At 40.5% G+C, this 24504-nt stretch overlaps 1 protein-coding gene across 3 annotated transcripts in view; it reads right to left on the bottom strand.

The window, feature by feature from the left end:
- The window catches only part of LRRC7 (leucine rich repeat containing 7), a 350868-nt gene that overhangs the window by 163188 nt on the left and 163176 nt on the right, over positions 1–24504 (bottom strand). For all 3 annotated transcript variants that reach the window (XM_059727936.1, XM_059727934.1, XM_059727935.1), the window contains exons 5-7: positions 19957–20035; positions 13101–13190; positions 3268–3324 (exon numbers count right to left, since the gene is read on the bottom strand). In XM_059727936.1, coding sequence (XP_059583919.1) covers positions 3268–3324; positions 13101–13190; positions 19957–20035 — 226 coding nt within the window. The remainder of the gene's footprint in view (positions 1–3267; positions 3325–13100; positions 13191–19956; positions 20036–24504) is intronic.

Here is a 24504-nt window from a genome sequence, read left to right as displayed (position 1 = left end):
CTTTTTCCAAGGAACAAATTGAGGGACACTACCAGTTGACCTGCTGATTAGTTCAAAAAAGCCCTAAGTGGACACTATCCTGTCTGCCTTTGTTCCAGTAAAATTGGAAACACACAACCAGACACCTCTCAGCATTAGCTAGCGTGGGGTAGTGTGGTCAGATGCTGGCTAGGGTTTATGCTGCTGGGATCCCTGCTGTGCAAGAGGCGGGATTCCTGCTTGAGTAGTGAGCAAAGGGAGGGTGGGGCAGGGGAAAGCCAGGCAGATGCTGCTGTCTCCCAGCTGCAGTCCCCCACTGCCCTTCTCAGGCAGCTGGAGCTCCAGCTAGGGAGGAGAGGGCCCAGCCCTGCTCTCTAGAGCAGACAGCCCAGGGCTGAAAAACATGCTGGAATGCTGGAGGACTCTGATTTAACTTAAACCAGGAAGGGGTCTGAGACAGAAGTTCCATAAACGGGTTTGACCCAAATCAGTTAAGTCTGATACTACATTCAACTAGGTTTATCTTAGAACAGTTTCAGCCATTTTGAAACTTGTTTATGATCACTGAACTTATGTTCTGTTACAAGTTTAAAACAGTTTCTGACCACTTAAAGTGTGTAACTTCTGTCCCTAGCCTTCATTTCTTTATATTAGAACATTTAGAATAATTTCCATTTACAAACAGATTCTCTTACTTGATGATGTTCCCAAATTTCAAAATGAGAGTTGTATGCATGTTGAGTTCATATTTGTCAGATCTAGACAACCTTTGTACAATTTATCAAAAATATATTAAAAGGTATGAAGTATGCAGAATAACTGACAGAAATGGGCTTATTCTACACTCTGTATACTTGTGAGAATAATATTGTTTTTATTGGCCAAATAAAAAGTGAGATTTAATATTCAACTAGATGGCATTTTTACATTTTTTTAATATAGATCTGTAATGACACTGACCTTCATTTAAATGGGAACACCAGAAAAGCCACTGCTCTCTCACCCCAAAACTACCCAAGCTCCCCACATACAATTCTACATCCAACTCATCATGCCAAGGCTCACTGCTTTAACGGTTAGTCCCTATAACAGTGAGAGTCAATCTTTTTGGTATGTGCACCACAAATTAGCGCCGCACCCTTCCTTATTGCCAATCCCCTTCCCCTGCTTGACCTGCTGCTCTGCTTTCCATTTCCAACTGTGCTGCTCTACCCCTCCCTGATCTTTTGCATCCCACACACAGGCTGCCTATGCCACTTGTAGCATGTGCGCCACAGGTTGGCCACCCCTGCTCTATGCTCATACAGATTTAAAACGACCCACTTAAGCAATTGGAGAAAAGTGTTATCGGAATCATGTGGCAAAGTTCATTGTCCAACCTGGCAGCAAGGTAAGATGTTGCTCTGCTGCTCCCCAAGCTGCTACTCTAACCCTGTGTGTTTGCTATAGCCCATCAATTGCACTCGAGAATCTCCTTTGCTTGCATAGAGAACTCTTCTGTGGCACAAAGGGCGGGTACAGGAACACTTGCATGGCCATCCTACCTACTGCCTCAATATAAACAGCCTTCTATCAAAAATGAATTTCATGTCATAATGGTGCTCTCTCAGTAGATATAGCTATCAATTTCTAAGAAGATAATTCACGTGAAGAAATACTTTTATATCTACTATGGCTTAGCAGTGTATATCAAAGCTTTCTGCTGTAGCAAAAAGCAGAAGGCATACAGGCATGCAAAGAATTTCTTTATTGGTTATGGAAAGCAATGCAGTATTCATAGAAAAGTGCACTCTGTTTACAAAGCAATTGGCTTACTGACAAAACACACAATAGTGGGGGGGAAAAAAATCACACACACCCTGAAGAATGTTCTTGCTACATTGTTTTGAAACTTTAATATTAGTTATTGAAAACACAAACTACTACATTGCTATGAATCTTCTAAACAGATCAGTTGTCAAAATATACATTTGTTTGCTGAGCACCATAAAATACAAATAAACAAACACACCTATGCCAAATCCTGCTGCCACTGAAGTCCATGGCAAAACTCTCATTGACATCATAGGGATTATGATGGGGCCAAACATATAAATATACATTTTATAGCAACAGGTCTATTGTGCAACTCTGATCCTCCATTTTTAGCACATCCAAAACACTCAGTGACCTCAATGGGTATTTTGGCTGTGAAAGTATTGCCTAAGGAAGCCTATGATTTGCAACTAATTCAGATGTGCAAGACATAAAGGAGCTATGGTAATGGATATGAAATCTAAAAAACTAGATATAGTACAGTGCAAATTCTCTGGATGTCGCATTAATTTGTCATTAGTAATTGAAAGGATAAAATACACACTGATTATGTAGCATGTTTACAAGGACTTGCTCATAGGCCACTCCCAACTGTTAAGAACCTAGGTTTTCTTTTATTCTCTAGTACAAGCACTGACTTTTGCCAGGTTGTTAGGGTATATGAGCAATATATTTTATATATGAAAATAGCTTTTTAGGACATAGGAGATTACAGCACACGTGTTCTGCTGGACAGGACCCATATTGTAAAGCTTTCTCAGTGGATATGTATCAACTTCCTTTCATGTAATTTCACTAATATTGAGAACAGTAGAAATACAAGGTTTGTATCAGAAAATTACCCCTCCCAACTAATGTTAAAAATTTGTTTAATCTTTCTTTAAAAAAAAGCAAAATTTTACGAACATCAGGGACAGATTCATTCCTCAGGTGCATGTGCGCTAAAACAATGGGACCTGAATTCAGACATCTGACAGCACAATATCTAATGTGCACAAGATATTTTGATACTTATTTATTTTTAAAGGTGCTCTCAGTAAGATAAATTAAGTAACATGCAATGGAACATTAGTTAAGGTTTGCTTAATGCTGGGTTTTCAACAAATCACTGAATAGTTAGTTCTGTTCTGAATAAAGGGTTATTTAGTACTTAGTACTTTTTTTAAGTTTATTAATTGTTTGCCCCAACTTTTGCAACTTTCACGTGCCCAATTCACTAGTTGGGGATTTTTTACCTTAAATTTAACTATAATAGATTTTTTACATTTATTTGTGGTGTAATACTTTATCTGTCTTCCTCCATATCTAACTTGCTTACATTTTGCATGCACAATTTCTTGTGTAAATAGAGTTACTTTCAACAACAGAAGAATTAACTTGTATACCACCACATTTCTTAATTTTCAATGGAAATATTTTACATTCTTTGGAAACTTCAGGTCAGAGTTTAGTTAAAAATATGTTGTCACTTACTTTGGTAGAGTTTTCAAGTGATTTTCTCTTAACTCCAAGATACGTAATTTGACAAGTCTAGAAATATTGATATAAAACAACATCATTAATACATTCACATCAGAAAATTATTCTTAAGCCAATAAATGTTATTGGATAATGGTTTATTTCAACACAAAAATGCCATTTAATGCTCAGACACTAAGGAGTGAGTATGTTACAAGAAACTTTATATAAAATAATAGCTTTATACTTGCACTGAATTATGGTTTATGTATCCGGTCAGTTTCTAGCACAGAGCACTGTTATGTGTTAGTTGCTGGGAATAATTTTACTGGTTATTCAAAAAAGCAAACAAAATTAAGATTAATTTACCTTTAATATTTCCAGTTCTATAATAGTAATCAACTTCAGCTCAAGCTGCACCAGCCCTGACTCTTGGCAATCAGAGATTTTGCTCTGGAAAATCTTGATTACCAAATATGGGGGTTAAGATATTTTAAAATATATTAAAGTACTTAATAAGCATGTGACACTTTACACATTCTTGGACAACTCAATTTATTTTGCTTCTGTGGACAAATAGACTCATTAGATGGATACACAGATTACCCACTTATTTACATTGACACGTTTTTACAGATTTTTGCTGAATTAGAGGTATATACGATGCAGAGATTGCAATCCATTGCACAAAGATTAACTAAGGAATTCTCACAGAATCCTTTGAGGTAAAAAAGTAAATTTTAGATACAGGAAACAGGTATAATGAAGGGACACAAAACATGAGGTGAAAAACTCAAGAATGCTCATCTTTATGGGGTTGTTGCAGCATATAGCAACAGAAACTTTCAACTGATTTCAGCAAACTTTCAATCACATTATTCCTATGTACTTTAATCTCAAATCATGATTTTGTAGGAGCAATGAGATTACCATAGTCCTCTCCTCCAGACTCAATTCTTACAGCACTGCTTGAAGAATATCTGGAGTATGAAATCTGGAGCTGATACTCTCAGAAATCCAAATTTTAAATAAGGGGGGAAAAGTTCTAGTAAACTTTCCAGCCCTAGAAGCATAACCATGTCAAAAAGAATATTAAGAGTAAATGGAGAGCCTTCAAGAAACAGAAGAAAAAAAAAAATCAGAAAAAAGATCCCTGTTTCTGGAAGATCAAAGTAGGGATAAAGTGAGAATTGCCAGAAGTCAAACAGAGTAAGACCTTGCAAATTAGATGGAAACGAGCAGCAAGAGGCTCTTCAACCATAATGAATAAAAAGAGAACAAAGAAACAAGAACTAGGGGTGCTATTTGTAATGAGGATGGTGCAGAGCAGAGGTGGGCAAAGTCTGGTGCACAGCTGACTCCATTTCCAAGCAGCCCCAATGGTGACAGTTCCTTTTGGCTGCTGCTGCCCGAGCACCCTAACCTGTCTGCCCCACACCCACCACTGGGAGCAGGACCCATGTGGCTGGGTGACTGGGATGGGGCTGCAACCAGGAGCAAGATGGATGGGCAGGGCCAGGGAGACCCCAGGATCTTGGGGCAGGGGGGTGGGGAGTGCAGGGCACAGACACGTTCTACTGCCCACACACTCCTGCGACAAGCGCGTGTTCCATGGGCAGGTACATGCAGGCAGCAGATTACGGATCTGTCCCAGCTCTGGCCCCATGTTGTCACCACTGCAAGATCCCGGCCCTGGCCCTGGAGCAGCTCCCCACTCAGCCATGTGCCCTGCCCACGCCACTCTGAGCTGGTCTCCTGGAGAGCCCTGTCACAGTCCCACCACTCCTGAGGTCTCTATGGAGGCCAGCTGGGAGTGGTGCGCGCAGGGGCTGCTGAGAAATGAAGTCCGGCTGCCAGCTAGATCCACCATTTTGCCCACCCCTGGGATAGAGTTTAAGGATACTTAAATTATGGTCACAAAACTAAAGGAATACTTTGTTTCAATTCTTAGCAACGATAATGAAGTTGACCATGGGACATAGGCAGGACGGCTGACAGCAATGAGATTATGGAAATGGAAATGACCACAAATACGATGGTATCAAACTCAAAGAGTTTAATACAGTTAAGTCAGGGGAATTAATAAAGCTTATCTCAGTATTCTGAAAGACCAGGAAACTGAAATAGCAGGTCTTGTAGCAAATATTTCTAATATATCTACCAAGACTTTTGAACAAAATTTTGAAGAAAAGGACAATTAAAAACACTTTGATAAACAGCAAATAAAATGCAACATGGGTTTATCAAAGGCATGTTATACCAGACAAACCCTGTCACTGTACACAAATAATAAAAAATGAACAACTTCAAAAAGCACCATATGTCAAGAGGTACTATTTTGGAGTGCTCCAGCCACTTCTGGCATTTGAAACATTTCAGTTTTAACCTCTGTCCACACCCTCTAAGAATAAATTGAAAGAGCTTGGCTTGTTTAGTACAGTAAAACAAAAATGCAAAGGAGATATGATTGCAGTCTATAAATACCTCCAGGAAATAAACATCAAGGTCATGAAAAGAAGTGTTTAAGATCAAGGACAATGTTGGCAAAAGAACAAATGGGTATAAGCCACCCTTGAATAAATTTGGGATAGAAGTGATAAGGTTTATAGCCATTGGGACAGTAAGGTTCTGGAACAGCCTTCCAATAGGAATAGCAGGAGCAAAGCACTGACCTACTATTAAGATGGAGCATGATATGTTTATAAAAGGAACTATGCAATGTGTTTGCCTCCAACTTCAAGAAACTAGGGGCAGTAAGTCTAAAAGTCCGTTTCCGCTCTATGATCCTAAATCAATATATTTTCTGAAACCAGTGCAATTTTATGAAGGAAATTATATATTTGTGGAGAAAAGAAGAAAGGAAAAAATCTCTGGATGATATTTTTACATTTGAGTGCTCTTCGAGAATGCTCAGGAACTGGTAATATTTGAAATTGTTTCACAAGAGATGAATGGGCAGGGTACAGAAAAAGCTAGAAAAAAAAATGCTGTATGTACCAAAAGGAAAGCATAGAGGTGATGGAAAGAAGGGCAGGTAACTGAGGAAGCATAAGTATTCCCATACAAAATCAGGAAGGTAAAGATACAAAATGAAATCCAATGAGTGAGAGAAGTTAAAGACAAGAAGAGGATCTCTAAATATGCTGGCCAGAAAAGAAAGACCAAAGAAACTGTGGACCCACTGTTAAATAGCCAGGGTGAGCTCTTAGCAGAAGATTAACTAAGAACAAACCATGTCAAACAAATTTAATCTCCTTCTTTAACAACATAACCGGTTTGTGGGGGGGATGAAGGGAATGCAGTGGATTTAGTGTATCTGGTGTTCAGTGAGGCTTTTGACAAGGTCCCACAAGATTGTCTCCTAAATAAATTGGAGAAATGTGAACTAGACAAAACTACTATAAATGTGGATAGACAACTGGCTCAATAGCCACAAGCAAAGAATGGTTATAAATGGATCCTTGTCAAAACAGCAGGAGGTTTCAAGTGGAGTCCCACAGGTTCTGTCCTGAGCCTGATGCTAGTCAATGTGTTTATTAATGATTTGGATGCTGGAATAGAGAATTTCTTGAGCAAATTTGTAGACAACACAAAACTTAGAAGGACTGTGAATACATCAGAGTAGGAGTTCAATTCAGAAGCATTTTGATTGATTGGAAAGCCAGGCTAGATCCAGCTCTGACAACCTGGAGAATAGTTATTCTTCCTGGACAGATTAGTTGGACGGACAGGCCATAACTAGATGCTGTTCAACACAGAGAAGCATAAAGTGCTCCATCTGGGAAGGGAAAATCCACAACACACTTACAGGTTCACTGGTGCTACGCTACCTAGCACCGTGCCCAAAAAAGAGCTGGGGGTCATAATTGACTATAAAATGAATATGAGCCACCAGTGTGATACTAGTTAGCCGAGCAAACAATATACTGGCATGCATCTCAAACAAAACTAAGGAAGTTATTTTTCCACTCTACTCAGCATTGGTGAGGCTGCAGCTGGAGTACTGTGTCAAGTTCGGGTGCCACATTTCAAGAAGGATGTGGAGAAGCTTGAGAGAGTCCAGAGAAGAGTGAATATGATTAGAGGCCTGAAAAGCAAGCCATACGAGAAAAGGCTGACAGATATGGGACTTTGCAGCCTAGAAAAGAGAAGACTTTGGGGGAATTTGGTGGCAGCTTACTAATATCTCAGGGGTGAGCATCAGGGGATACACAAACAACTATTCACCAAAGTGCCCCAGAGGAAAACCAGGAGCAATGGTTATAAACTCCTAGCAGAAGGGTTCAGACTGGATATAAGGAAAAACTTCTTTACAGTTCGTGTGACCAGACTGTGGAATAGACTCCCAGGAGGGGTGGTGCAGGCATCTACCCTGAAGATCTTCAGAAGGAGACTGGATGCACACCTTGCTGAGGTTATTTGACCCCACCAGTCTTTCCTGACCAGAGTAGGGGAGCTGAACCTGATGATCTAATGAGGTCCCTGCCAGCCCTAAACTTCTGTGAATCCGTGAAAGTGTCAGGTGCTACACCCTGGGAAGAATAATCAAAAACTGGCTGCATGGCAGCACAACGGAGCAGGATCTAGGAGTCTTGGTAGATCACAGATTCAATAACTTACTATAGACAGTCAAAAAGCCCCAGACAATGGATTCAATCTTTGCAGGTCAGTCTAAGATGCGTAGATTGAACTGATTAGTAGGGATCCAGGTTTTCCATTTCCCATGGAAAAACACATGGATTTTCCCTTTCAACTGAGAAAAACGTGAATATTACATTTTAATGGAGAAACATAGATTTTCTACTTTTGGAAAGAGATATTGCAGAGTTCCAGCCTGCAAGGGGCTGGGGGAAGTGGGAGGAGGGTGGTGAGGCAGGGGATGCTATGTGCATGTGTGCACTCACACATGCATATGACTGCCAGGCAACCTGGAGAGCAGCTCCCGGGGGGGGGGGGGGGGGGGGGATTGAGGTCCCCATAAGGAGGGAGTTGTGCAGGGCTGGAGCTGGGGCTGGGGCTGCTGCCCAGCCTAGGCAGTGCATGAGGCTTGGGGCCTGGGGCCAGAATGTGTGGCTGCAGGGCCTGGGCAGGAAGCAGGGTGGGGCTGCAGGTGGCTTGTCCAGGGGGCACGGAAAGGGCTGGTTCCCCACCACTGCATGCTCTCCTGGGGGGGGTGGGTATGGGAGCCTATGGGGTGGGGATGAGTGCAGGTGGGGATTTTTGCATGGGGAGGGGGAGGGTGCATGCTCTGTGTTCTGCTGCATCGCAGCAGCCACCACCTCCCATGGGCACAGGCGCTGCTGCAGGGAGCAGGGGATTCTGGACCCAGGTCCCTGGCCCCATAGCCCTGGCAGAGGGCTGTGGGTAGGGACTGAGGGGGACCAGCAGGGATGGGAGGACTGTGGATGGGGAATAAAGGGCACCAGCAGGGCTGGAGGGATGTGGCTTGGGAGTGAGGGGCCGGGACCTGTGTCCTGGTGAGCAAAGGGGGCAGGGGAAACCTTGATTTTCCATGATAAAATCCCAAAATCAAATACCAAAATTTATAAGTAAATAAAACGTATTTTATCATAGTGATTGAAGCACTGGTAGGCTTCCAAATTACTTTAAAATTGTAAATATATCAATAAAATATTGTGTTCAACTGATATCTATATAATTTGCAATTTTTAAACAGAGAAAACCAGGATCCCTGCTGCTAAGCAAATGAACAGACATTCACTTTTGATTCTGGAAATGCAACCACATGCCTGCAGTGGCCCAGGCCAGAAGTTGGGGGGCACTAGAGCATACCTCCCTGCTTGGCTGAAGCAGACAACTTGGGCCAAAGCTAGCCCTCCCAGCCTGAGAGGGGGATTTTTGGAGGAGGTGCAAAGCATTCTGAGATGCTGGAGGACTGTGAGTTAACTTGACTCTGGAGGGGATCTGGGACAGAAGTTCAATAAACTGGTTTAACTAAAATCAATTAAGTCTGCAGTGTAATGCTCCTGCATGAAAGTTATATACATTTTTAAGCTGCAACAATAGCAGCATTATGTGCAAGACATGGGAACTGATAGTGCCTCCTTATTTGACGCTGGTTAGGCCTCATCTAAAGTATTATGTGTAATTTTAGGTTCCACATTTTAGGAAAGATGTGGAGAAGTCAGAGAGAGCCTAGAGTTATGTGACAAAAGGACTTGAAGGCAAGCCATAGGAGGAGAGGATAAAAATATGGTCATGTTCATTTTGCCAAAAAAATGGGACATGATAGCTGTCTTCAATATCTGCAGGACTGCCATAAAGAAAAGAGAGAACACTTTTTCTCTCTTGCTGCAGAGAGCAGAGCACAGACAATGGCTTGAATCTGTAGCAAAGCAGGATTAGATTAGGCATCAGGGAAAACTTCGTTGCAAGAACAGTGAGGCAGTGTAATAGATTGCCTAAGTCATGGAATTGTCTTCACTGGAGGTTTTTAAGAGGTTGAATAAGCATTAGTTAGGGATGATCTAGGAGTAGCTATGTCTGGAGCATGCTGTGGAGGATGACAGTTGGAAGCCCAGGAGCCTCCCCAAACACAGACTGCTGGGAGATAATGAGAGGAGTTCCGTAGCCTAAGCAGGTGGATGCTGTGAAATGACTGTGCCCAGCAGCAGTGGGGTGAAGCAGAGCTCTGCAGCTGGTTTGGTAATGAAAGAAGATGAAACAAACTGATATAAGATTTACGGTGGGGATACAGAAAGACTGTCAAGTGAGAGGGTGTGTGATGCGTACAGCTATGTTTGCTGCCCCCAAGTTGCAGAGCAGAATGTCTTCCCCATTCTCCTAGGCTCTGCTGATGGTCACATGAGAGATGGGAAGGATTTTTTTTTCCTCCTGTTTCTACAGGTGTTAGACACTTCTTTTGGGGGTTTTCTGCCTTCATCAGAAGCATTGGATGTTGGCTGTGGCCAAGGCTGCGCATTTTGATTGGAGTGGGACAGTGCTGCTGCTGGGACTAAATGGGAAGGTTTCTGAAGAGAGGATTGGTCAGATTGATTGCTGTACTTGGGATCAGGAAGGAATTTTACCCCGTGGTCAGACTGGAATGGGCTGTGGGGAGGTTTGCCTTCTTTTGTAGCAGGGTGCATGGCCCTATCCTTGGATCTCTCAAGTGCATTTTAATAACCCTTGCAGCAGCAGAACACTGACCACCATTACGCCTACGCTTTACCTATGGCAGGTTAGGCTGTTATGCTTTGTAATTGCGCAATAAGGTTAATTGCATGGTTTTAGTAATGGGTTATGTTGGGATTTATTTGGGATGATTTCAATAGGGATGATTCCACCTCAGGCAAGGGGCTGGACTAGATGACATCTAGATGTCCCTTCCAGCCCTACTTGTCTAGGATTCTATGATACATTTAATGGAGGGACAGAATCCATGTCATATATTTATTTTTCACCGTCCTTAGTATATTGCCTATTATCCACCCACTTAAACTGGGGTTGAAAGCCTATAGCCCATGGACTGGATCCAGCCTGAAGAGCCATCTGATGCAGCCCACAAATGTGGGGCTTTGGGGGATTCTGGAGGTACTTGGCTGACTGTAGGACCTCCCCCTTTGCCATCAGGAGGAGAAGTGGTGGTGGCAGGCATTTTCTTTGTACCACTGCAGGAAAAAGCACAGCAGCTTCTGGGTCCTTGCATCCACTCTCTTCCCATCTCTGACCTGAACTGGGATGCATGGGATCTTAAAAAGGTTGCTGACTGTTGTGCTAAAATACCTCCCTTGGGGCTCATTTGAATATTCAAAATGCTTAAGCAAATTCAAATTACCATTTTTTTTCCTGTTTCTCTGTTCAAATGGAAATGCTCTCAAAAATTTCTCCTGCCTCAGGCCCAAAACTCGTAAGCTTCGGTTCTTGGTCAATGATAGAATGTTGAAAGAAAGATGTAAAATGTTTTAAGTTCAGAAAAGGGCTGTTTGAAAGGGAGATTCCCAGATTACCAGTGGAACACAGCAAGTGCTCCTTGAGTTAGCAGACTTCAAAATCATGACTTTTAAAATATAATGAAAAAAAGATTTTAGGTCATTATCATAGATTTTATTTATTTATTTATTTATTTTTTACGGCTGCCACTGAGACTTATACAATTTGATTTCTAGTAGCTAAAACAACTGGCTTTGCAGAAAAAAATATTACAAGACATTACCAATACTTTTTTTACAATTCCCTAAAGCATGCCCATGAGGTATGTATGAGACATAGTGATACCATTGTGTGTTATATCCATTTTATCAGCATTTATACAGAATGACTTCCAGTACCTGACAATTATATCACAGAAACATAGGAAAGAAGTGGACATTGAGAGCCACCTTGTCTGCTCCACTTCACTGAGACAGGATCAGGTATATCTATACCATCTATAATACATATTAATCTAACCTGTTCTAAAAAAAACCAGTGGTGGCGATTCCACAATCTAGTCACACCACGTCACCTATTTATTCCTTATTTTATACATATTTCATATCAGCCGCACAGACAGTGCATTTATATGTAAAATGTTTCACATAATTACTTTAATCAGTGTATATCCTGGACCAAATTTGGCAATACTTACTCAAGAAAATCTTATGATTTCTTAGGAGATTTATTTGAGTGGAATTTAAGCCACTTAGACTGTAATGTTAGTCCTTGTCTTAAAACTGTCATCAGAATTGCCAGGCAGCATGCCCAGACAGCAGGCAGAAAAAACAAAAACAGCAAACAGCCAAGAGTAATGCAGTCGAAGCACCATTCTGATTATTGTGCCCAATTATGGCTGTGCTAATGTTTTCCATCTGCCACAGAACCTCCAATGGCGTGCCCAAGAATTTTGCAGCTGCTGCAGGGTTGATGAGGTACCTGACTTCCATATTTTTTAGTATTCCATGTTATAACTTTGATTTTATTCTTGGGCTTTTTGGGACGTTTCCTCCTGATTTTCTGTTCTTTTTTTTCAGATCCTCTCTCTCTTTCCCCATTATTGGCTGTGATGATTGCTTGTCTCTCCCACATCCATCAAAGCACAGTCAGTCCCTTTTCTCCCTGGCTCTTCTGCATTTCCTCTTTGGTCATTCAACCATATTCATTCAATCCTCCTCTTCCCTGTTAACTCATAACCCTTTATTCCTGTTCATCCTCTTCTCCCCACAGTCAAGAGGAACAGACTCTGTTCTGCCATAATCTAGGTCCCCTTCATTCAAAGATAGGGGACCGGAAATGCAGACACCAGGTACTTACTGGCTGGATAAATGTGCTCAGTGAAACCAATTTGCTTACATAAATGTAAAGGGCTGTGTAGCAGGTCCAGGGGTCCAACCTCATGCATATTTTTTTTATTCTGGTATCTATTTGTTTAGCGCTAGTCATTTTTTTTGCACCTACCTCTTCCTAAATGCCCTAACTTCTCTCTGCTCTTCACAACTTCTTCCTCTAACCACCTCCTTGAGGTTCATAAGAGTCCACACCTGAATAAGACCTTATTTGGGCAGGCTTTCAGCAGGTGGAGTTATGTTTGTGGATATTGTTTTATTATTTCCTATTTTATTCTAGTATTTTATCATTTTTTATGATTTATCCTATCTTTATTGTGAACAGCTTGGAGCCTTTTTGGGGAGGGCAGAATATAAATCAAATCAATAAATAAATATTTATAAATAATGGCCCCCCTCAAGGTTCCCAGTTGATACCAATTTCGCTACCAATTACAATCATTCATCAAAAAAGGGCTGTAAGGACTAAAAATCCTCCATACATTTCTACTTCTTATCCATGCAGCTCCTAGATGATTCTGTGAAGCTAAATCATGCTTTCACACGAGGTTTAACAATCCTTACCTTCCAAAGTTAGCAGGAAGAAACTCCAGAAAGGCATCATTTAGGTAGAGCTGAGTCAAGTTTAAAAGCTGTGTAAAGCCATCTGGTAGCCTAAAAAAGAGTTAGGGGAGTTAAAGTCTTTGCATCAATGTTGCTATAGAGACAATAAAAATGTAAGTCTCTAAGGAGAAGCATGACACATTCTCCACTCTCATCTCACTTTGCAATACAAATAGTGAAGAAGAATGTCTTGAGTAACTTGTTATAGCCAGCATTTTTACCTGCTTTTAAACCATCATTTTCAGGCTATTATCACAGGATGAGATTTATATGCATGACACATTCAAACTACATCACCCTTTTCTCTTGTCCTACTTTACGCTTTTTAGAAGAGGATATCTTAACTGAAATGATAAGCATATGCTAAATGCCTCACATTTCATAACTTCTTGAATAGGGTTCCAGTTCTTTTTTATAACAGCCTGTGCTTTCATTATAGATGCAATCATAAACTTTTACATAGATTAAAAGTTTATTTTACTATTGTCACGAACTTGGGGTAGTCATTTACACTTGGTAAGTGAGCCTCATATATTCTCATCTTGATTTGACAGCAATTTGCCCACAGATTGCACTGGTATAAATAACTACATATGGTGCAGATGCCCAATAACTATAGATAGTGAGGATAGTTTCAAATGAAAAAGCAGTCAGCCATATAACCACTAATCCATTAAAATGTATTCAGTACTTTGATAACTAACAATGTGTGATTTCTAATGTTTGATTATAGATATTGTTGTATGTTAAAACATATGCTATGTGAGACTGGATAAAGTAGTCTATTATATTTTTGCTGAAAATAGTAAGTACTTAAGTACTCTTAATTGGTCCTTTATTTTAAATTCGTTGTATCACAATTTCTGTAGAAGCTTTATCAAATGCATTTCCATGATATATTATTAATATGTCAGTCTTATTTCAGCATGTATTATCCATGGAACCAGTCTTTGACATTGTCATGAAATAGAACAGAACAGATTGTACCACAAAGCTGTTTCCATAAATTAGAAGACTAATGGCACCATAGGGTATGTCTATACAGCACAGAGCAGTGAGAAGCATTAGCCCAGGCAGAGCAGTCTGCTAATGTGACTAGACTGCTTTAAGCACCCAAGCTAGCTTGTCCAGCTCAGGCATCTTCACAGAGCAATGCATGTATATGTATTAAAGCCCTAAGGCAACATTCTGTACTGCTAAAGAAAAAGGTGCGTAAGTCAAAATACCTTTGCGTGTGTATAACTCATGCTATATCATTACAAAACTTCTACTGACTTAAGAACTAATGAAACTGAACCCCAAAAAGTCTATTAAGTATTCCTTGGATCTGGATTTGATTATAGTGAGAGTTCTCCGAGATGGCATGATGCCCTTTATTACATCACAAAGTGATTATTCAGTGAAAGAAATAGAACTAATTGGCTACTACATTTTTTTTACTGCACATTATAGTTACTGTACTATGAGGGAAGCTAATCAGTTACTATTTAACCATGCTACACTTTTCACTGCACTTCAAAGGCATGGACAAACATAACATTTATTGTGCTTTGAGTGTCTTGAAAATGTTATAAAAAGTGAAGGACCAGAACCATATAAAAATGAAACTGGAGGAAATTGGAATAACTATGAAGTGCTTCAAGTTATATTTGTCCTCTCCACCAGAACACAACAGGGAGTTGGCCAGCCCAGCAGTATTCCTCTTCCCCACCAATACCCTATGCACAATGGGTAGTTACCCTATAGGAAGCTGAAGAGCTAAAAGACCTTGAGAAATTATGGCTCTCCCACAGCCAACCATCTCACCATTCACAATTGGGTACCAACTACTTAGCTGAGGAGTTAAAACCTGCTTGGCTTCTAGAGGAGTGCTGTTCCTTTTTCCTCTGATTATATTGCTGGCCAGCCAGACCCCCTCAATGCCCAAAGCTCAGCTGTCTGCTGCTATTGGGCTCCTCCAAACTTCTATAAATCCTTTGGTCCAGAATTGGAAACAGAGCGGCTCCTCCCCTGGTCCTATTGCTCCCCTGACTCCTAATGCTTCCCCCACTCTGATCATCTGCTTTCCCCCCATCGTTCCCTTTCCTGCTGCCTGGAAGAACATGGCCACTCCTACTACACCTTCACCCTGGGTCTGCTCCATTTGTGACCAAGCACACTGGGAAAAAATGGACCTTTTAGCCAAAGAAGCATTCTATTTCCAAAGGCAAAAAGTCCAAGTGATGCACCTGGATTCTAAATGGAGAAGGCATTTAGAACAACTCTGGGCTTGCTTGCAATACAAATTACACCTTCTCATCCCCAGTGTTCCAGTCATACCCATAGCAATGAGTAGATTTAATTCCTCCCAGAAATCCAAACCATAGCATTAATGTCACAAAGCACAGTTGTTTGGCCCTTCTGGTTTGCAAGATCATGAGGCAGAACACTCTCTCTTTCAGCAATCGGAGTGTGCAGGCTGAAGGTCTTCCCCTGACACAGCACACAATCCTCCGCACCTCGTTGATAGCAAACACAGAAGGAACATGTCACTAAAAATAATGGGACAATGCAAAATGGGAAATTGTTGGGAGCACTGGGGTTTAGCAGCCAAAAAAGCTCCATTCCCTTTCCACCATGTTCCCTTAAAATTCAGGGAGAGGCCCACAGTAGCCCAAGTAAGGGGTGCCCTTCTGTAGAGTAATCTCATACCTCAGGGTTACCAAAGGTTCTCTAAATGCTTAGGGGTGACAGATGAACACGGACTCCCATCCTAGATGATCAGGTCAGGTATACTTACCATCTCTAAAATTTAGGCCAAATATAAAAAGGCTCCTGAAATAGAATGCCAGAACTTATCTGGGAGTTCAGAACATAGTATCAAGTGGTGTACTCTTATGCCGTGTCCACAAGAGCATGCACGTGTGTTGCAGTGTCTCAAAGGAGTTTGAGATGCCACAGAAGGCACCCCACACATGAGAAAATGTTCCCCACATTGCATATTTGCAGTATGGACTCTAACTGTGATACTGGGGAATCCTAGTTTACAGATATTAAAAAAAAAAACCATGCTGGAAAACAGTGGCATGCAGGGTGTGCCCAGAAGCAACTGGAAGTTGGACAGAGCATCTCTATGGCTGCTGTGTCTCCCTGCTGCTCCAGCATGCTGGAAAAAATAAAAGTGGGGCATGGCTTGCGACACCAGCAGACGATGGTCCCTTGGGGTGGCTCATGGGCAGTGGCAAGCAGAGCCCCTCGTGATGTGGGGCTCCAGCTTAGTCCTAGGAGCTGCATGGGGTTTGTGAGGGGGGGGCTTGTGGGTGTGGGAATGCGTGTGTGGGGGATTGGTGGGGGGCATGTGTGAGGTTTGTGGGGGGTATGGGTGTGGGATTGTGTGTGGGGACTTTGGGTTTGTGTGGGGGTGTGTGGGGATGGGGTTTGTGGGGAGGACGGGGCCCACAACATACGCACCAACCTCCTCCCATGTTGCACAGCCTCTGCTGCCTGCAGCAGCAGCTGGTGGCAGGCCCTCGGGGCACTAAAAGCCCATAGCAAGCAGAGTCCCCCAGCGACACACAACTCTGGCCAAGTCCCGGGGACTACACGTGGCTGCATGGAACCCACCCAACCTGATGGTGTGTGGACCAGAAGCTGCAGGGAGTCATGTGCCATCAGGCCAGGTGCCTCTAGAGACTCAATCTTTGGGACCTATTCATGACCGGTGAGGTTAAAGTTCACTGCCCAGACCTCTGGGATGTCTTGACCCAGATCTAACAAATACTGTGAAGCATGCAGGCCGAAAAGACTATCCAGGGCAGGTACAGCTTCCTTGCATTCAGGAGCAACCTCAGTACCCTCCACAGTTCCTTGAGGTACCTGTACCCAGAAATACAATCCAAAGGCATCTGGCAGCTGCCCAGCCAGTAGTTGAAGAGCTTCCTCCTGGCATCTAGGTGTCTAGTTTAGGGCTTCAGAAGGCAAGAGGAGTGAGCGTGTTGGATCCTCAAGTAGGGTTAGAAAGGATAGTCACTCTTTCTGATTCCGAGCCAGTTGCATTGCAGGCAAAACTTCCCATGACAAAGGCAACAGGCTGGAGTTCCTGAGGACCTCTGCAGTCCACATTAATTGGTAAGATCCTGCCACTGCTCAGAACTCTTGGATAAATACTGAGCTGTATCAAGCTGGGTAGAATGGTGCAGAGGTATATCCTATATCCCTCTACTGAGGGGGCTATTACTGACTCATTTATGAAATGTTCAAAGTTGTACTGAGGAGAATGTTTGCCTAGGGACTTTTCGTTTGGCCAATAGTACCTGCCATCTCCAAATGCTCCCTGCACAACTATGCTGACCTGGGACCACCCATCTGTTTGAAGTCTCCTCAGCTACCTCTACAGATTTAAGGTTGCTATGTGCGTACAACCTATTCTTTTGATGTGATGGCATGGAAACCCAATCATACTCTTTGGGCAGACTGGAGGATCTAGATAAGCTATCTGCACAAACAAAGGAAATGCCATACAAACAGTACAGTGTTTAAATGATATAGATGCTATATAATTAAGTATCTAAAAGCATTTGTGGTAGGATTACTCTTGTGCTTGACAGGCTGAAGTGTTTTTCTGGATTGGGCCACAGTGCTCAGCACCTTGTAAAACCAAGCCCAATAATGCTTGGGAAAGATGTTGTAGATGTCAGGTGAAACAATGACACAAAGAGTCAAAAGCGATATTTTCTTTCAAATAATTTTCTATTATTTTTTGTTATCTTGCAATTATTAAATTAAAAATATAGACAATTAATATGTTTTAAAACATACCAATATCATGATGTTTTATATTGTACAATCTATGCTACATGAAGTAGACATTTAATTCTACAAAGCCTTACTTACAGAGGTGCACCGATACATTGGTCCCATATCAGATTGGCACTGATATAAGGAAAATTGACGGTATCAACAATTGGCTTTTTTTGACTGATGTCACTGATAAATGCCCCGTGCATGCGTGAAGCCGCAGTGCAGCACACAGGTGGCGAAGAGCATAGCCAGGCAGTGTGGAGAGCAGCTGGGTCCGGCTGGTAAGTGTGTTGTGAAGGAAAGGGTGTGAGGGGGCAGATCGAGGCCCCAGCAGCGAGGGAAGGAGTGGCACTAGGGCTGGGGAAGGGGCAGGAGCTGCATAGCCAGAGTGGGGCATAGGACGGAGCCATGAGCACCTCGTCCAGGAGACATGGGGAGGGGGTGGCGGTTCCTGCTACTGCACACATCCTCAGAGGGCATCGGGTGCTTGTGCTCCTAGATCTGCATGTGAGGCGAAGGTGGGATGCTGCTGCGGGCTGGAGCCGGGCTCTACCCAGTGGGAGGGTTGGGTCAGGGCTGCACTCAGGGTGGGTGGAGGTAGAGCTGCTAAAGCAACTTTTTGGGTGGCTGCAGCCCTTTCCCCCCACACCCTGTGCCTTTAATTTATTACCAGGTTTAAGCTTGCAAATGAATACAGGAATGAATGTTGAGTAATTTTTCAAAAATTAATTAAGAGAAGCTTTCACTTTTTTTTCCATGTTTAGTTCAATGCATTCATAAAGTAAAATAGGGCAAGCACTAAAACTTAGATCAATAACCCAAAATGAGCCATAATTTTTCCTTCAGAAGTTGGTGCTAACCCCTATATGATTTCTCCCCCTCTCTCTCTCTCACACACCTATAAATTGCAATATCATTTTAGAACATAAGGGAGAAAAAATCAACTGCAGTAACCCTGTGCACAGCAAGGAAACCAAAATAATTATACCTTAAAAAACTTTAACAAATTACATGCAATGGCCACATGCAAACAAAACTGTTTCTAACGTGCCTATCACCTCTTTTGTTCTGGTGCAGAGAGAAACTATACTTTAGCACTGGCACTTGATTCTGCAATTGCACTGTGTGAGAAATGCCTATTGATCTGAATGTCCAATATTACTAAAAAACCCTTTGCATTAGATATCATCTGTCGGCTCTACTACATACTAAATAGAAACTCATTTTATAGGATGTGTTTTAAAATGTGTAAATATGATCTTTGAATTATTTAGGTATAATATAACATTTGAAAAATCAATTTTCACTTTACTCAGGCTGCCACACATGCATCATGATAGTTTAGCACACTAACTTTCTAAAAGGTTTATGTTACTACCTACTGTAGCAAATAACTAAAAAAATATTTAAGTCAGAACTTGGGTCCTAACCTTCTAAAGATTAATGCAGAAGTTTAAAATGTAACTCTTCATAGTACTGGGGATATGAAAAGGTAATTTAAAAGATTTTCTTTCAAATATTTTAGGCAAAACTGGAAATGTAACTATTTGTATTTTTGGAATGCACACAGCACATATACTATATTAAGGTAAAATTTACCCTTTTCACCAAAAATCCAGAGTAAATAGAATTTGTAAAGGAAATTAAATGGAGGCTCATGGAAGAGAATTAGCCCTCCTCCCAGCTCTGAGAGAAGAGTCATGGAGTTGTGGCAATCTCTCTGCAATTGTTATTCTAACTTCTTGCCAGAAACAGAGATCAAGTAGATCCTAACCTTGACCTGCCCTGCCACCAGCTGCGTGCATAAAGGCAGTGCAAGTTCTGAATGATGCAGAAGGCTTTGCACAAATTCTTAAATACTGGTGAATTTCAATCTTAATCATTTGGGGTCCTACACTTTACAAATATAGACACACATATAAATATACATTTTGCACATTAACTTTACATTGCACTTTTACTTTTCATTTCATGTTCACTAGTACAAACTTTCTTCAGTGATAAAATATAAAATGCAGTACTAGTTATTGATACTCACTTAGAAACTGGATTGACACTGGCTTCAATAATTGTTAAACACTTACAACACTTTATATTTTCTGGAAAATCTTGAACTCCTAAAATTAAAAACAAAAATGAAAAGGTATTATGAAGACATTTTGGGAAAAGTCGCTGAACTTGTTTTGCAGCACTAATTAGGCACTAAAAGTCATATTCTCTATTCCATTCTTTGGACAAAGTTTTTTGAGAAATCCATCTGAAAAACGTAGCATCCAAGTTGACAACTACAAAGTTGACAACAACTAACAAAGCTCCCACTGAACCCAGTGATGAGTGCAATGTATGTAGTCTTATCAAACGTGTTTTGTCTTTATGTTGTGACTGTAACAATCTGATTAAAATATGAGATTTGAGGATATATTAAAATTGAAATTCTTGGTTATGAATATATAAAATAAGTAGTTTGCATCCTAAAGTTTCAGCTAAATATTTTTCATTCAAGGAAAACCACAACTGCTTTGCAAGATTAGTGTCATGTCCATTAAATCAATAACAAGATAATTATTTTTAGATTGAACTACCAGAAGGCACATGGCGCACAGAAAAATGTTCAAGGTCAGTTCAATAAGTAAGCTTGAATAAAGTCTAATCAATGATTGAGACTACCTATAGCACAGACACCAGCCTACCAAAAAGATCACCTACCTAATTTTACTGCTATCAGTTCAAATAAATTCTCACTACCAAAGTTGATATATGCGCAAATCTTAGGGAAAACCAAGAGAAATAAGTGGTTTCCAATGATCTGTACTAATGTAAATATCAATCATAGTCATCAAGAAATGAACTGCTCATGCTTACAGTGTGGTAATACATATGTGTGTTAAGATGGCCAACAAAATCAATTGATATAGTTTTAGTCAAATTCAACTGAACCACTTCAATTCTAAATAGTAAGCAATTCCTTTTTTGGAATTCATTAAAATGACTATATACCTAGAGAACATGACTGAACTAACTAAAATTCAATTTTTTAAGCAAGAAAACTTATTTCTCAACAAAGGCTGAATGACCATGAAAATAATAATGTAAAGATACATTAACTATACAATCAGATTATGGATCCATAAAACTGATAGATATTGTTCTGGAATATGAAAAGGTGATATAACAAACCTAGGTTTTGATACCTGTGTCAAAATACAACTGTTAAATTTTCCCTGTATGCAAGTCAAGGTAAAAACAACATAAATGCTGTCTCCTTTTACTGGGTTTCTTCATAAAAATGGAAAAGACAAAATTTTTACCCCTTTTCCTTCAAACCCACAATTGTACTGTGGAAGCAATATAGGTTACTTACACATTTAAATACTGGTATGTGATACAAGAGTGAAATTTGCTCCTTAGCCATGAAAGTGTCAAAAATGTGCTTAGTTTAATCTCTGAGTAAAAACTCAGAAAGTAGCATTAGAAAAAGCTAGTCAAAGGTCTACACAGCATCTTCATGTATTCCTGAAATGGCAGAACTATGAAAAACATTTGCAGCATCACATCCTGCCATCATTCCTTGTTCACAATTCTCACTGAAGACAGTTGCAACCTGGCTTTCTATAAATACCGAGAGCAGAAGATGTCCCATAAAAATCACAATCATGGCAGGGTCAGAAGATTTTCAGGTATGCCTATATGTGCAAGCAGAAAAGCACACAATTTACTAGCTGCTAAGAGTATGCTCCCTAAAGAAACAGATTTTAGAAGTAAGCTTCTTCTAAGGATTTAACTAGTTAAGATGCTAACGTATGCTAAATTCCTTATCTGTCTGTCTGTATCAGTATGAAAATTGTCTGTATTCTAAGACTTGTAAGACATTACTTTAAATTACTTTTTTTTATTAGATATGACATGATAATAGTGGCTGGTTGTTTAATCTGTGAACTGCATGAAATAACCTGATCCATGACTGAAACTCGGATGTAAAGTCTATTAAAGAATATTAACACAAAAAATAAATACCATGCCTAGTAGCCATGTCATTTACACACAATTCTATACTGTTAATGAAAACAAGTAGATTTTCTAGCTCATTTCCTTTTTTAAAGAATAGCATAACCTATTTCCAAACTAATTATAAACTTTATCTTCAGGATGAGAAAATAAGATGTCTGTATCTGACATATTATGTTAAAATATAGCATTTAGTGGAGTTCTATTTGCTTACAGAATTAGAGAGATTTATTTTTGATTGACTACTGCTGCTGCTGTTAATTTATTTTTGAATTTCTTGTCTTTTTCTATTTGTTCACTCTGTTCCCTGCTTATTATCCTGATAGTCCCTAGCCTTGTCCTTGGATAGTTTTCAAAAGCAACTAAGGGTATGCCTACAAGCCACAATGCACTGCCATGTAGATGTAGCCAAACTAGTTCTAAATAAGCTCTGTTAATGCAAAGCATGGTATGTTAGTCTTAAAGCTTCTAATATTGAAAATAATCTTGGGTACATCTGAGGAACATAATGTTGTGTCATACAAACCTGTCCTAAGTCTTATTTTCAAAAGACTGGCACATCATTATAGATTTTAAAAGGTGCCTAGAGATATAGATAAATGCCTAGTGGGTTTTAGAAAGGCTCCCAAGGAAGCACCAAACTCCCATTATAGCCAATAGCAGGGTAAGCCCTACAGGCCTAAAGTGCTTAAATATTTCTGTCAGTTTAGCCCATTGATTTTAGGCTCCCAGTGTAGGCTCCTAAGGGCACATCCAGATGAGCCCACATATGACTCTTGCTGCATCTCAAAGCAGTTTGGGGCTGTGCAGGGGGCCCCCCATGGTCCCCTCCTCTAGCCCCCACCCCACTTACCTGGCACGAAGCCATTGCATGTGGGTTCCTGAAGCCAGCATGGACAGGCAGCCTGCTTCAGCACCTGGGCAAGGGCCAGCCATAGAGACACTTCTGGATGTCCAAGTACCAAATTTTGAGTCTACACTGTAAATATGCAGCGAGGGAAATGTTTTTTTGTTCCCACACGTGGGTCTTGCAGCATCTCAATGGGGCTTGAGGCACTGCAATAGGCACGTGCACACTCATGTGGATGTGTCCTAAGTGTCTAAGTCACTTGAACATGGGACAAATTCCTAAATCTTTTGAGTTGCAAGGGTGTAGGTTGTAGCCGTGTTGGCTACAACCCAAATAGTTGGTCTAATAAACTTGCTTAATAACTATTCTCCAACTATTTGGGTTGGTCTAATAAAAGATATCTAATTCACCCAAGGAACCTTGTCTGCCTAAATCTTTTGCGTACTTTTGAAATTTTTACTCCTAATCACTATTTTAATGGTCCACTCTTTCTGACTTTGCCATTGTTTTTAACTTAATATCTAAATTTTACATGTAAAAATGTCCTGGTCATAATTCTGTATTTATTTATTTTATTTAAGTTTATCAGGCATATAACCATATTTTCTTTATTTTTAGAGTGAGGTTTGGGCCTGAAAGTATTTAGTCATTATAGTTAACTGTAAAAGGGGCTAAAATGCAAAATGGATACAAAAAGGAAATTGTGCCAGACAAACCAAGTAGTCTTTTCTATATAGTAACTAATTTTCCATGCAAGATAAATTCTTTAAACTGCCTGGACTTTAGTAAAGCCCTCAATATAGGGTTATATAGAAACTATTGGCTAAACTGGAGAATATGAGAATTAGTACAGAAATTGAGGTGGGCAAGGATCTGTCTAAAAGGAAACAATAAGCTGCACTGAAAGAGTAACTACCATATGACCTTAAGGATTGCCGTTAGAGAAATGAGATTAAAGTATAAAAGTGCAAGGTCATACTCTTAAGGACTACTAACAGGAATTTCTATTATAACCCGGGACTCATCAATCTGAATTACAGGAGATGGCAAACTCTTGGCATATTAGTTGATGTCAGGATGAATATAAGCAACCAACGTGATACAGCCATGAAAGAGTTAAATGCAATCAGACAAGGTACTTCCAACAGAAACAGGAAGCATTGTTTTTTTGTATAACCACTGATAAGTCCACTTATAATTCTGGTTCCCCATGTTCAAGAAATAGGAATTCAAAATGGAACAGCTGAGAAAAAGGGCTAGCAGGATGATCAGGGGATCTGAAAGTCTATCTTACAAGAAGGGGGTAATAGAATTTGTCCTTGTTAGCCTATAAAAAGGAAGAACGGAGATACAATTATTTTTTATAAATTAATTATCAGAGTAAATACCAGCAAGAGAAAAGAGTAATTTGAGTGAAATGACATGGCACGAGAATAATTACAATAATATTCCAAGACTATTCCATCTCCTGTAATAAACTCCATGAATAAATTTAGGCTGGATGCTAGAAGAAGGATTCTAACCACCAAACGGTGAGGCTCTGGAACAGCTGCCTTATAGGAGTAGAAGACAAGAAGCCCAACTAGTTTTAATATGGAGTTTGAGAAATTTATTAAAGGGATATAGCATACTTAGAGCAGGGGACTGACCCCGAATGACCCATAGATCCCTTCCAGTCCTATGAGTCCATGTTTCTAAATGGCAAAGAAGAACACTGAAGAAGTGGCATGT

This window comes from Alligator mississippiensis, chromosome 5, assembly GCF_030867095.1.
Source record: "Alligator mississippiensis isolate rAllMis1 chromosome 5, rAllMis1, whole genome shotgun sequence".
NCBI lineage: Eukaryota > Metazoa > Chordata > Crocodylia > Alligatoridae > Alligator > Alligator mississippiensis.
The sequence above is the reverse complement of the archived record's forward strand: the minus strand, read 5'-3'. Positions and strand labels throughout refer to the sequence as shown.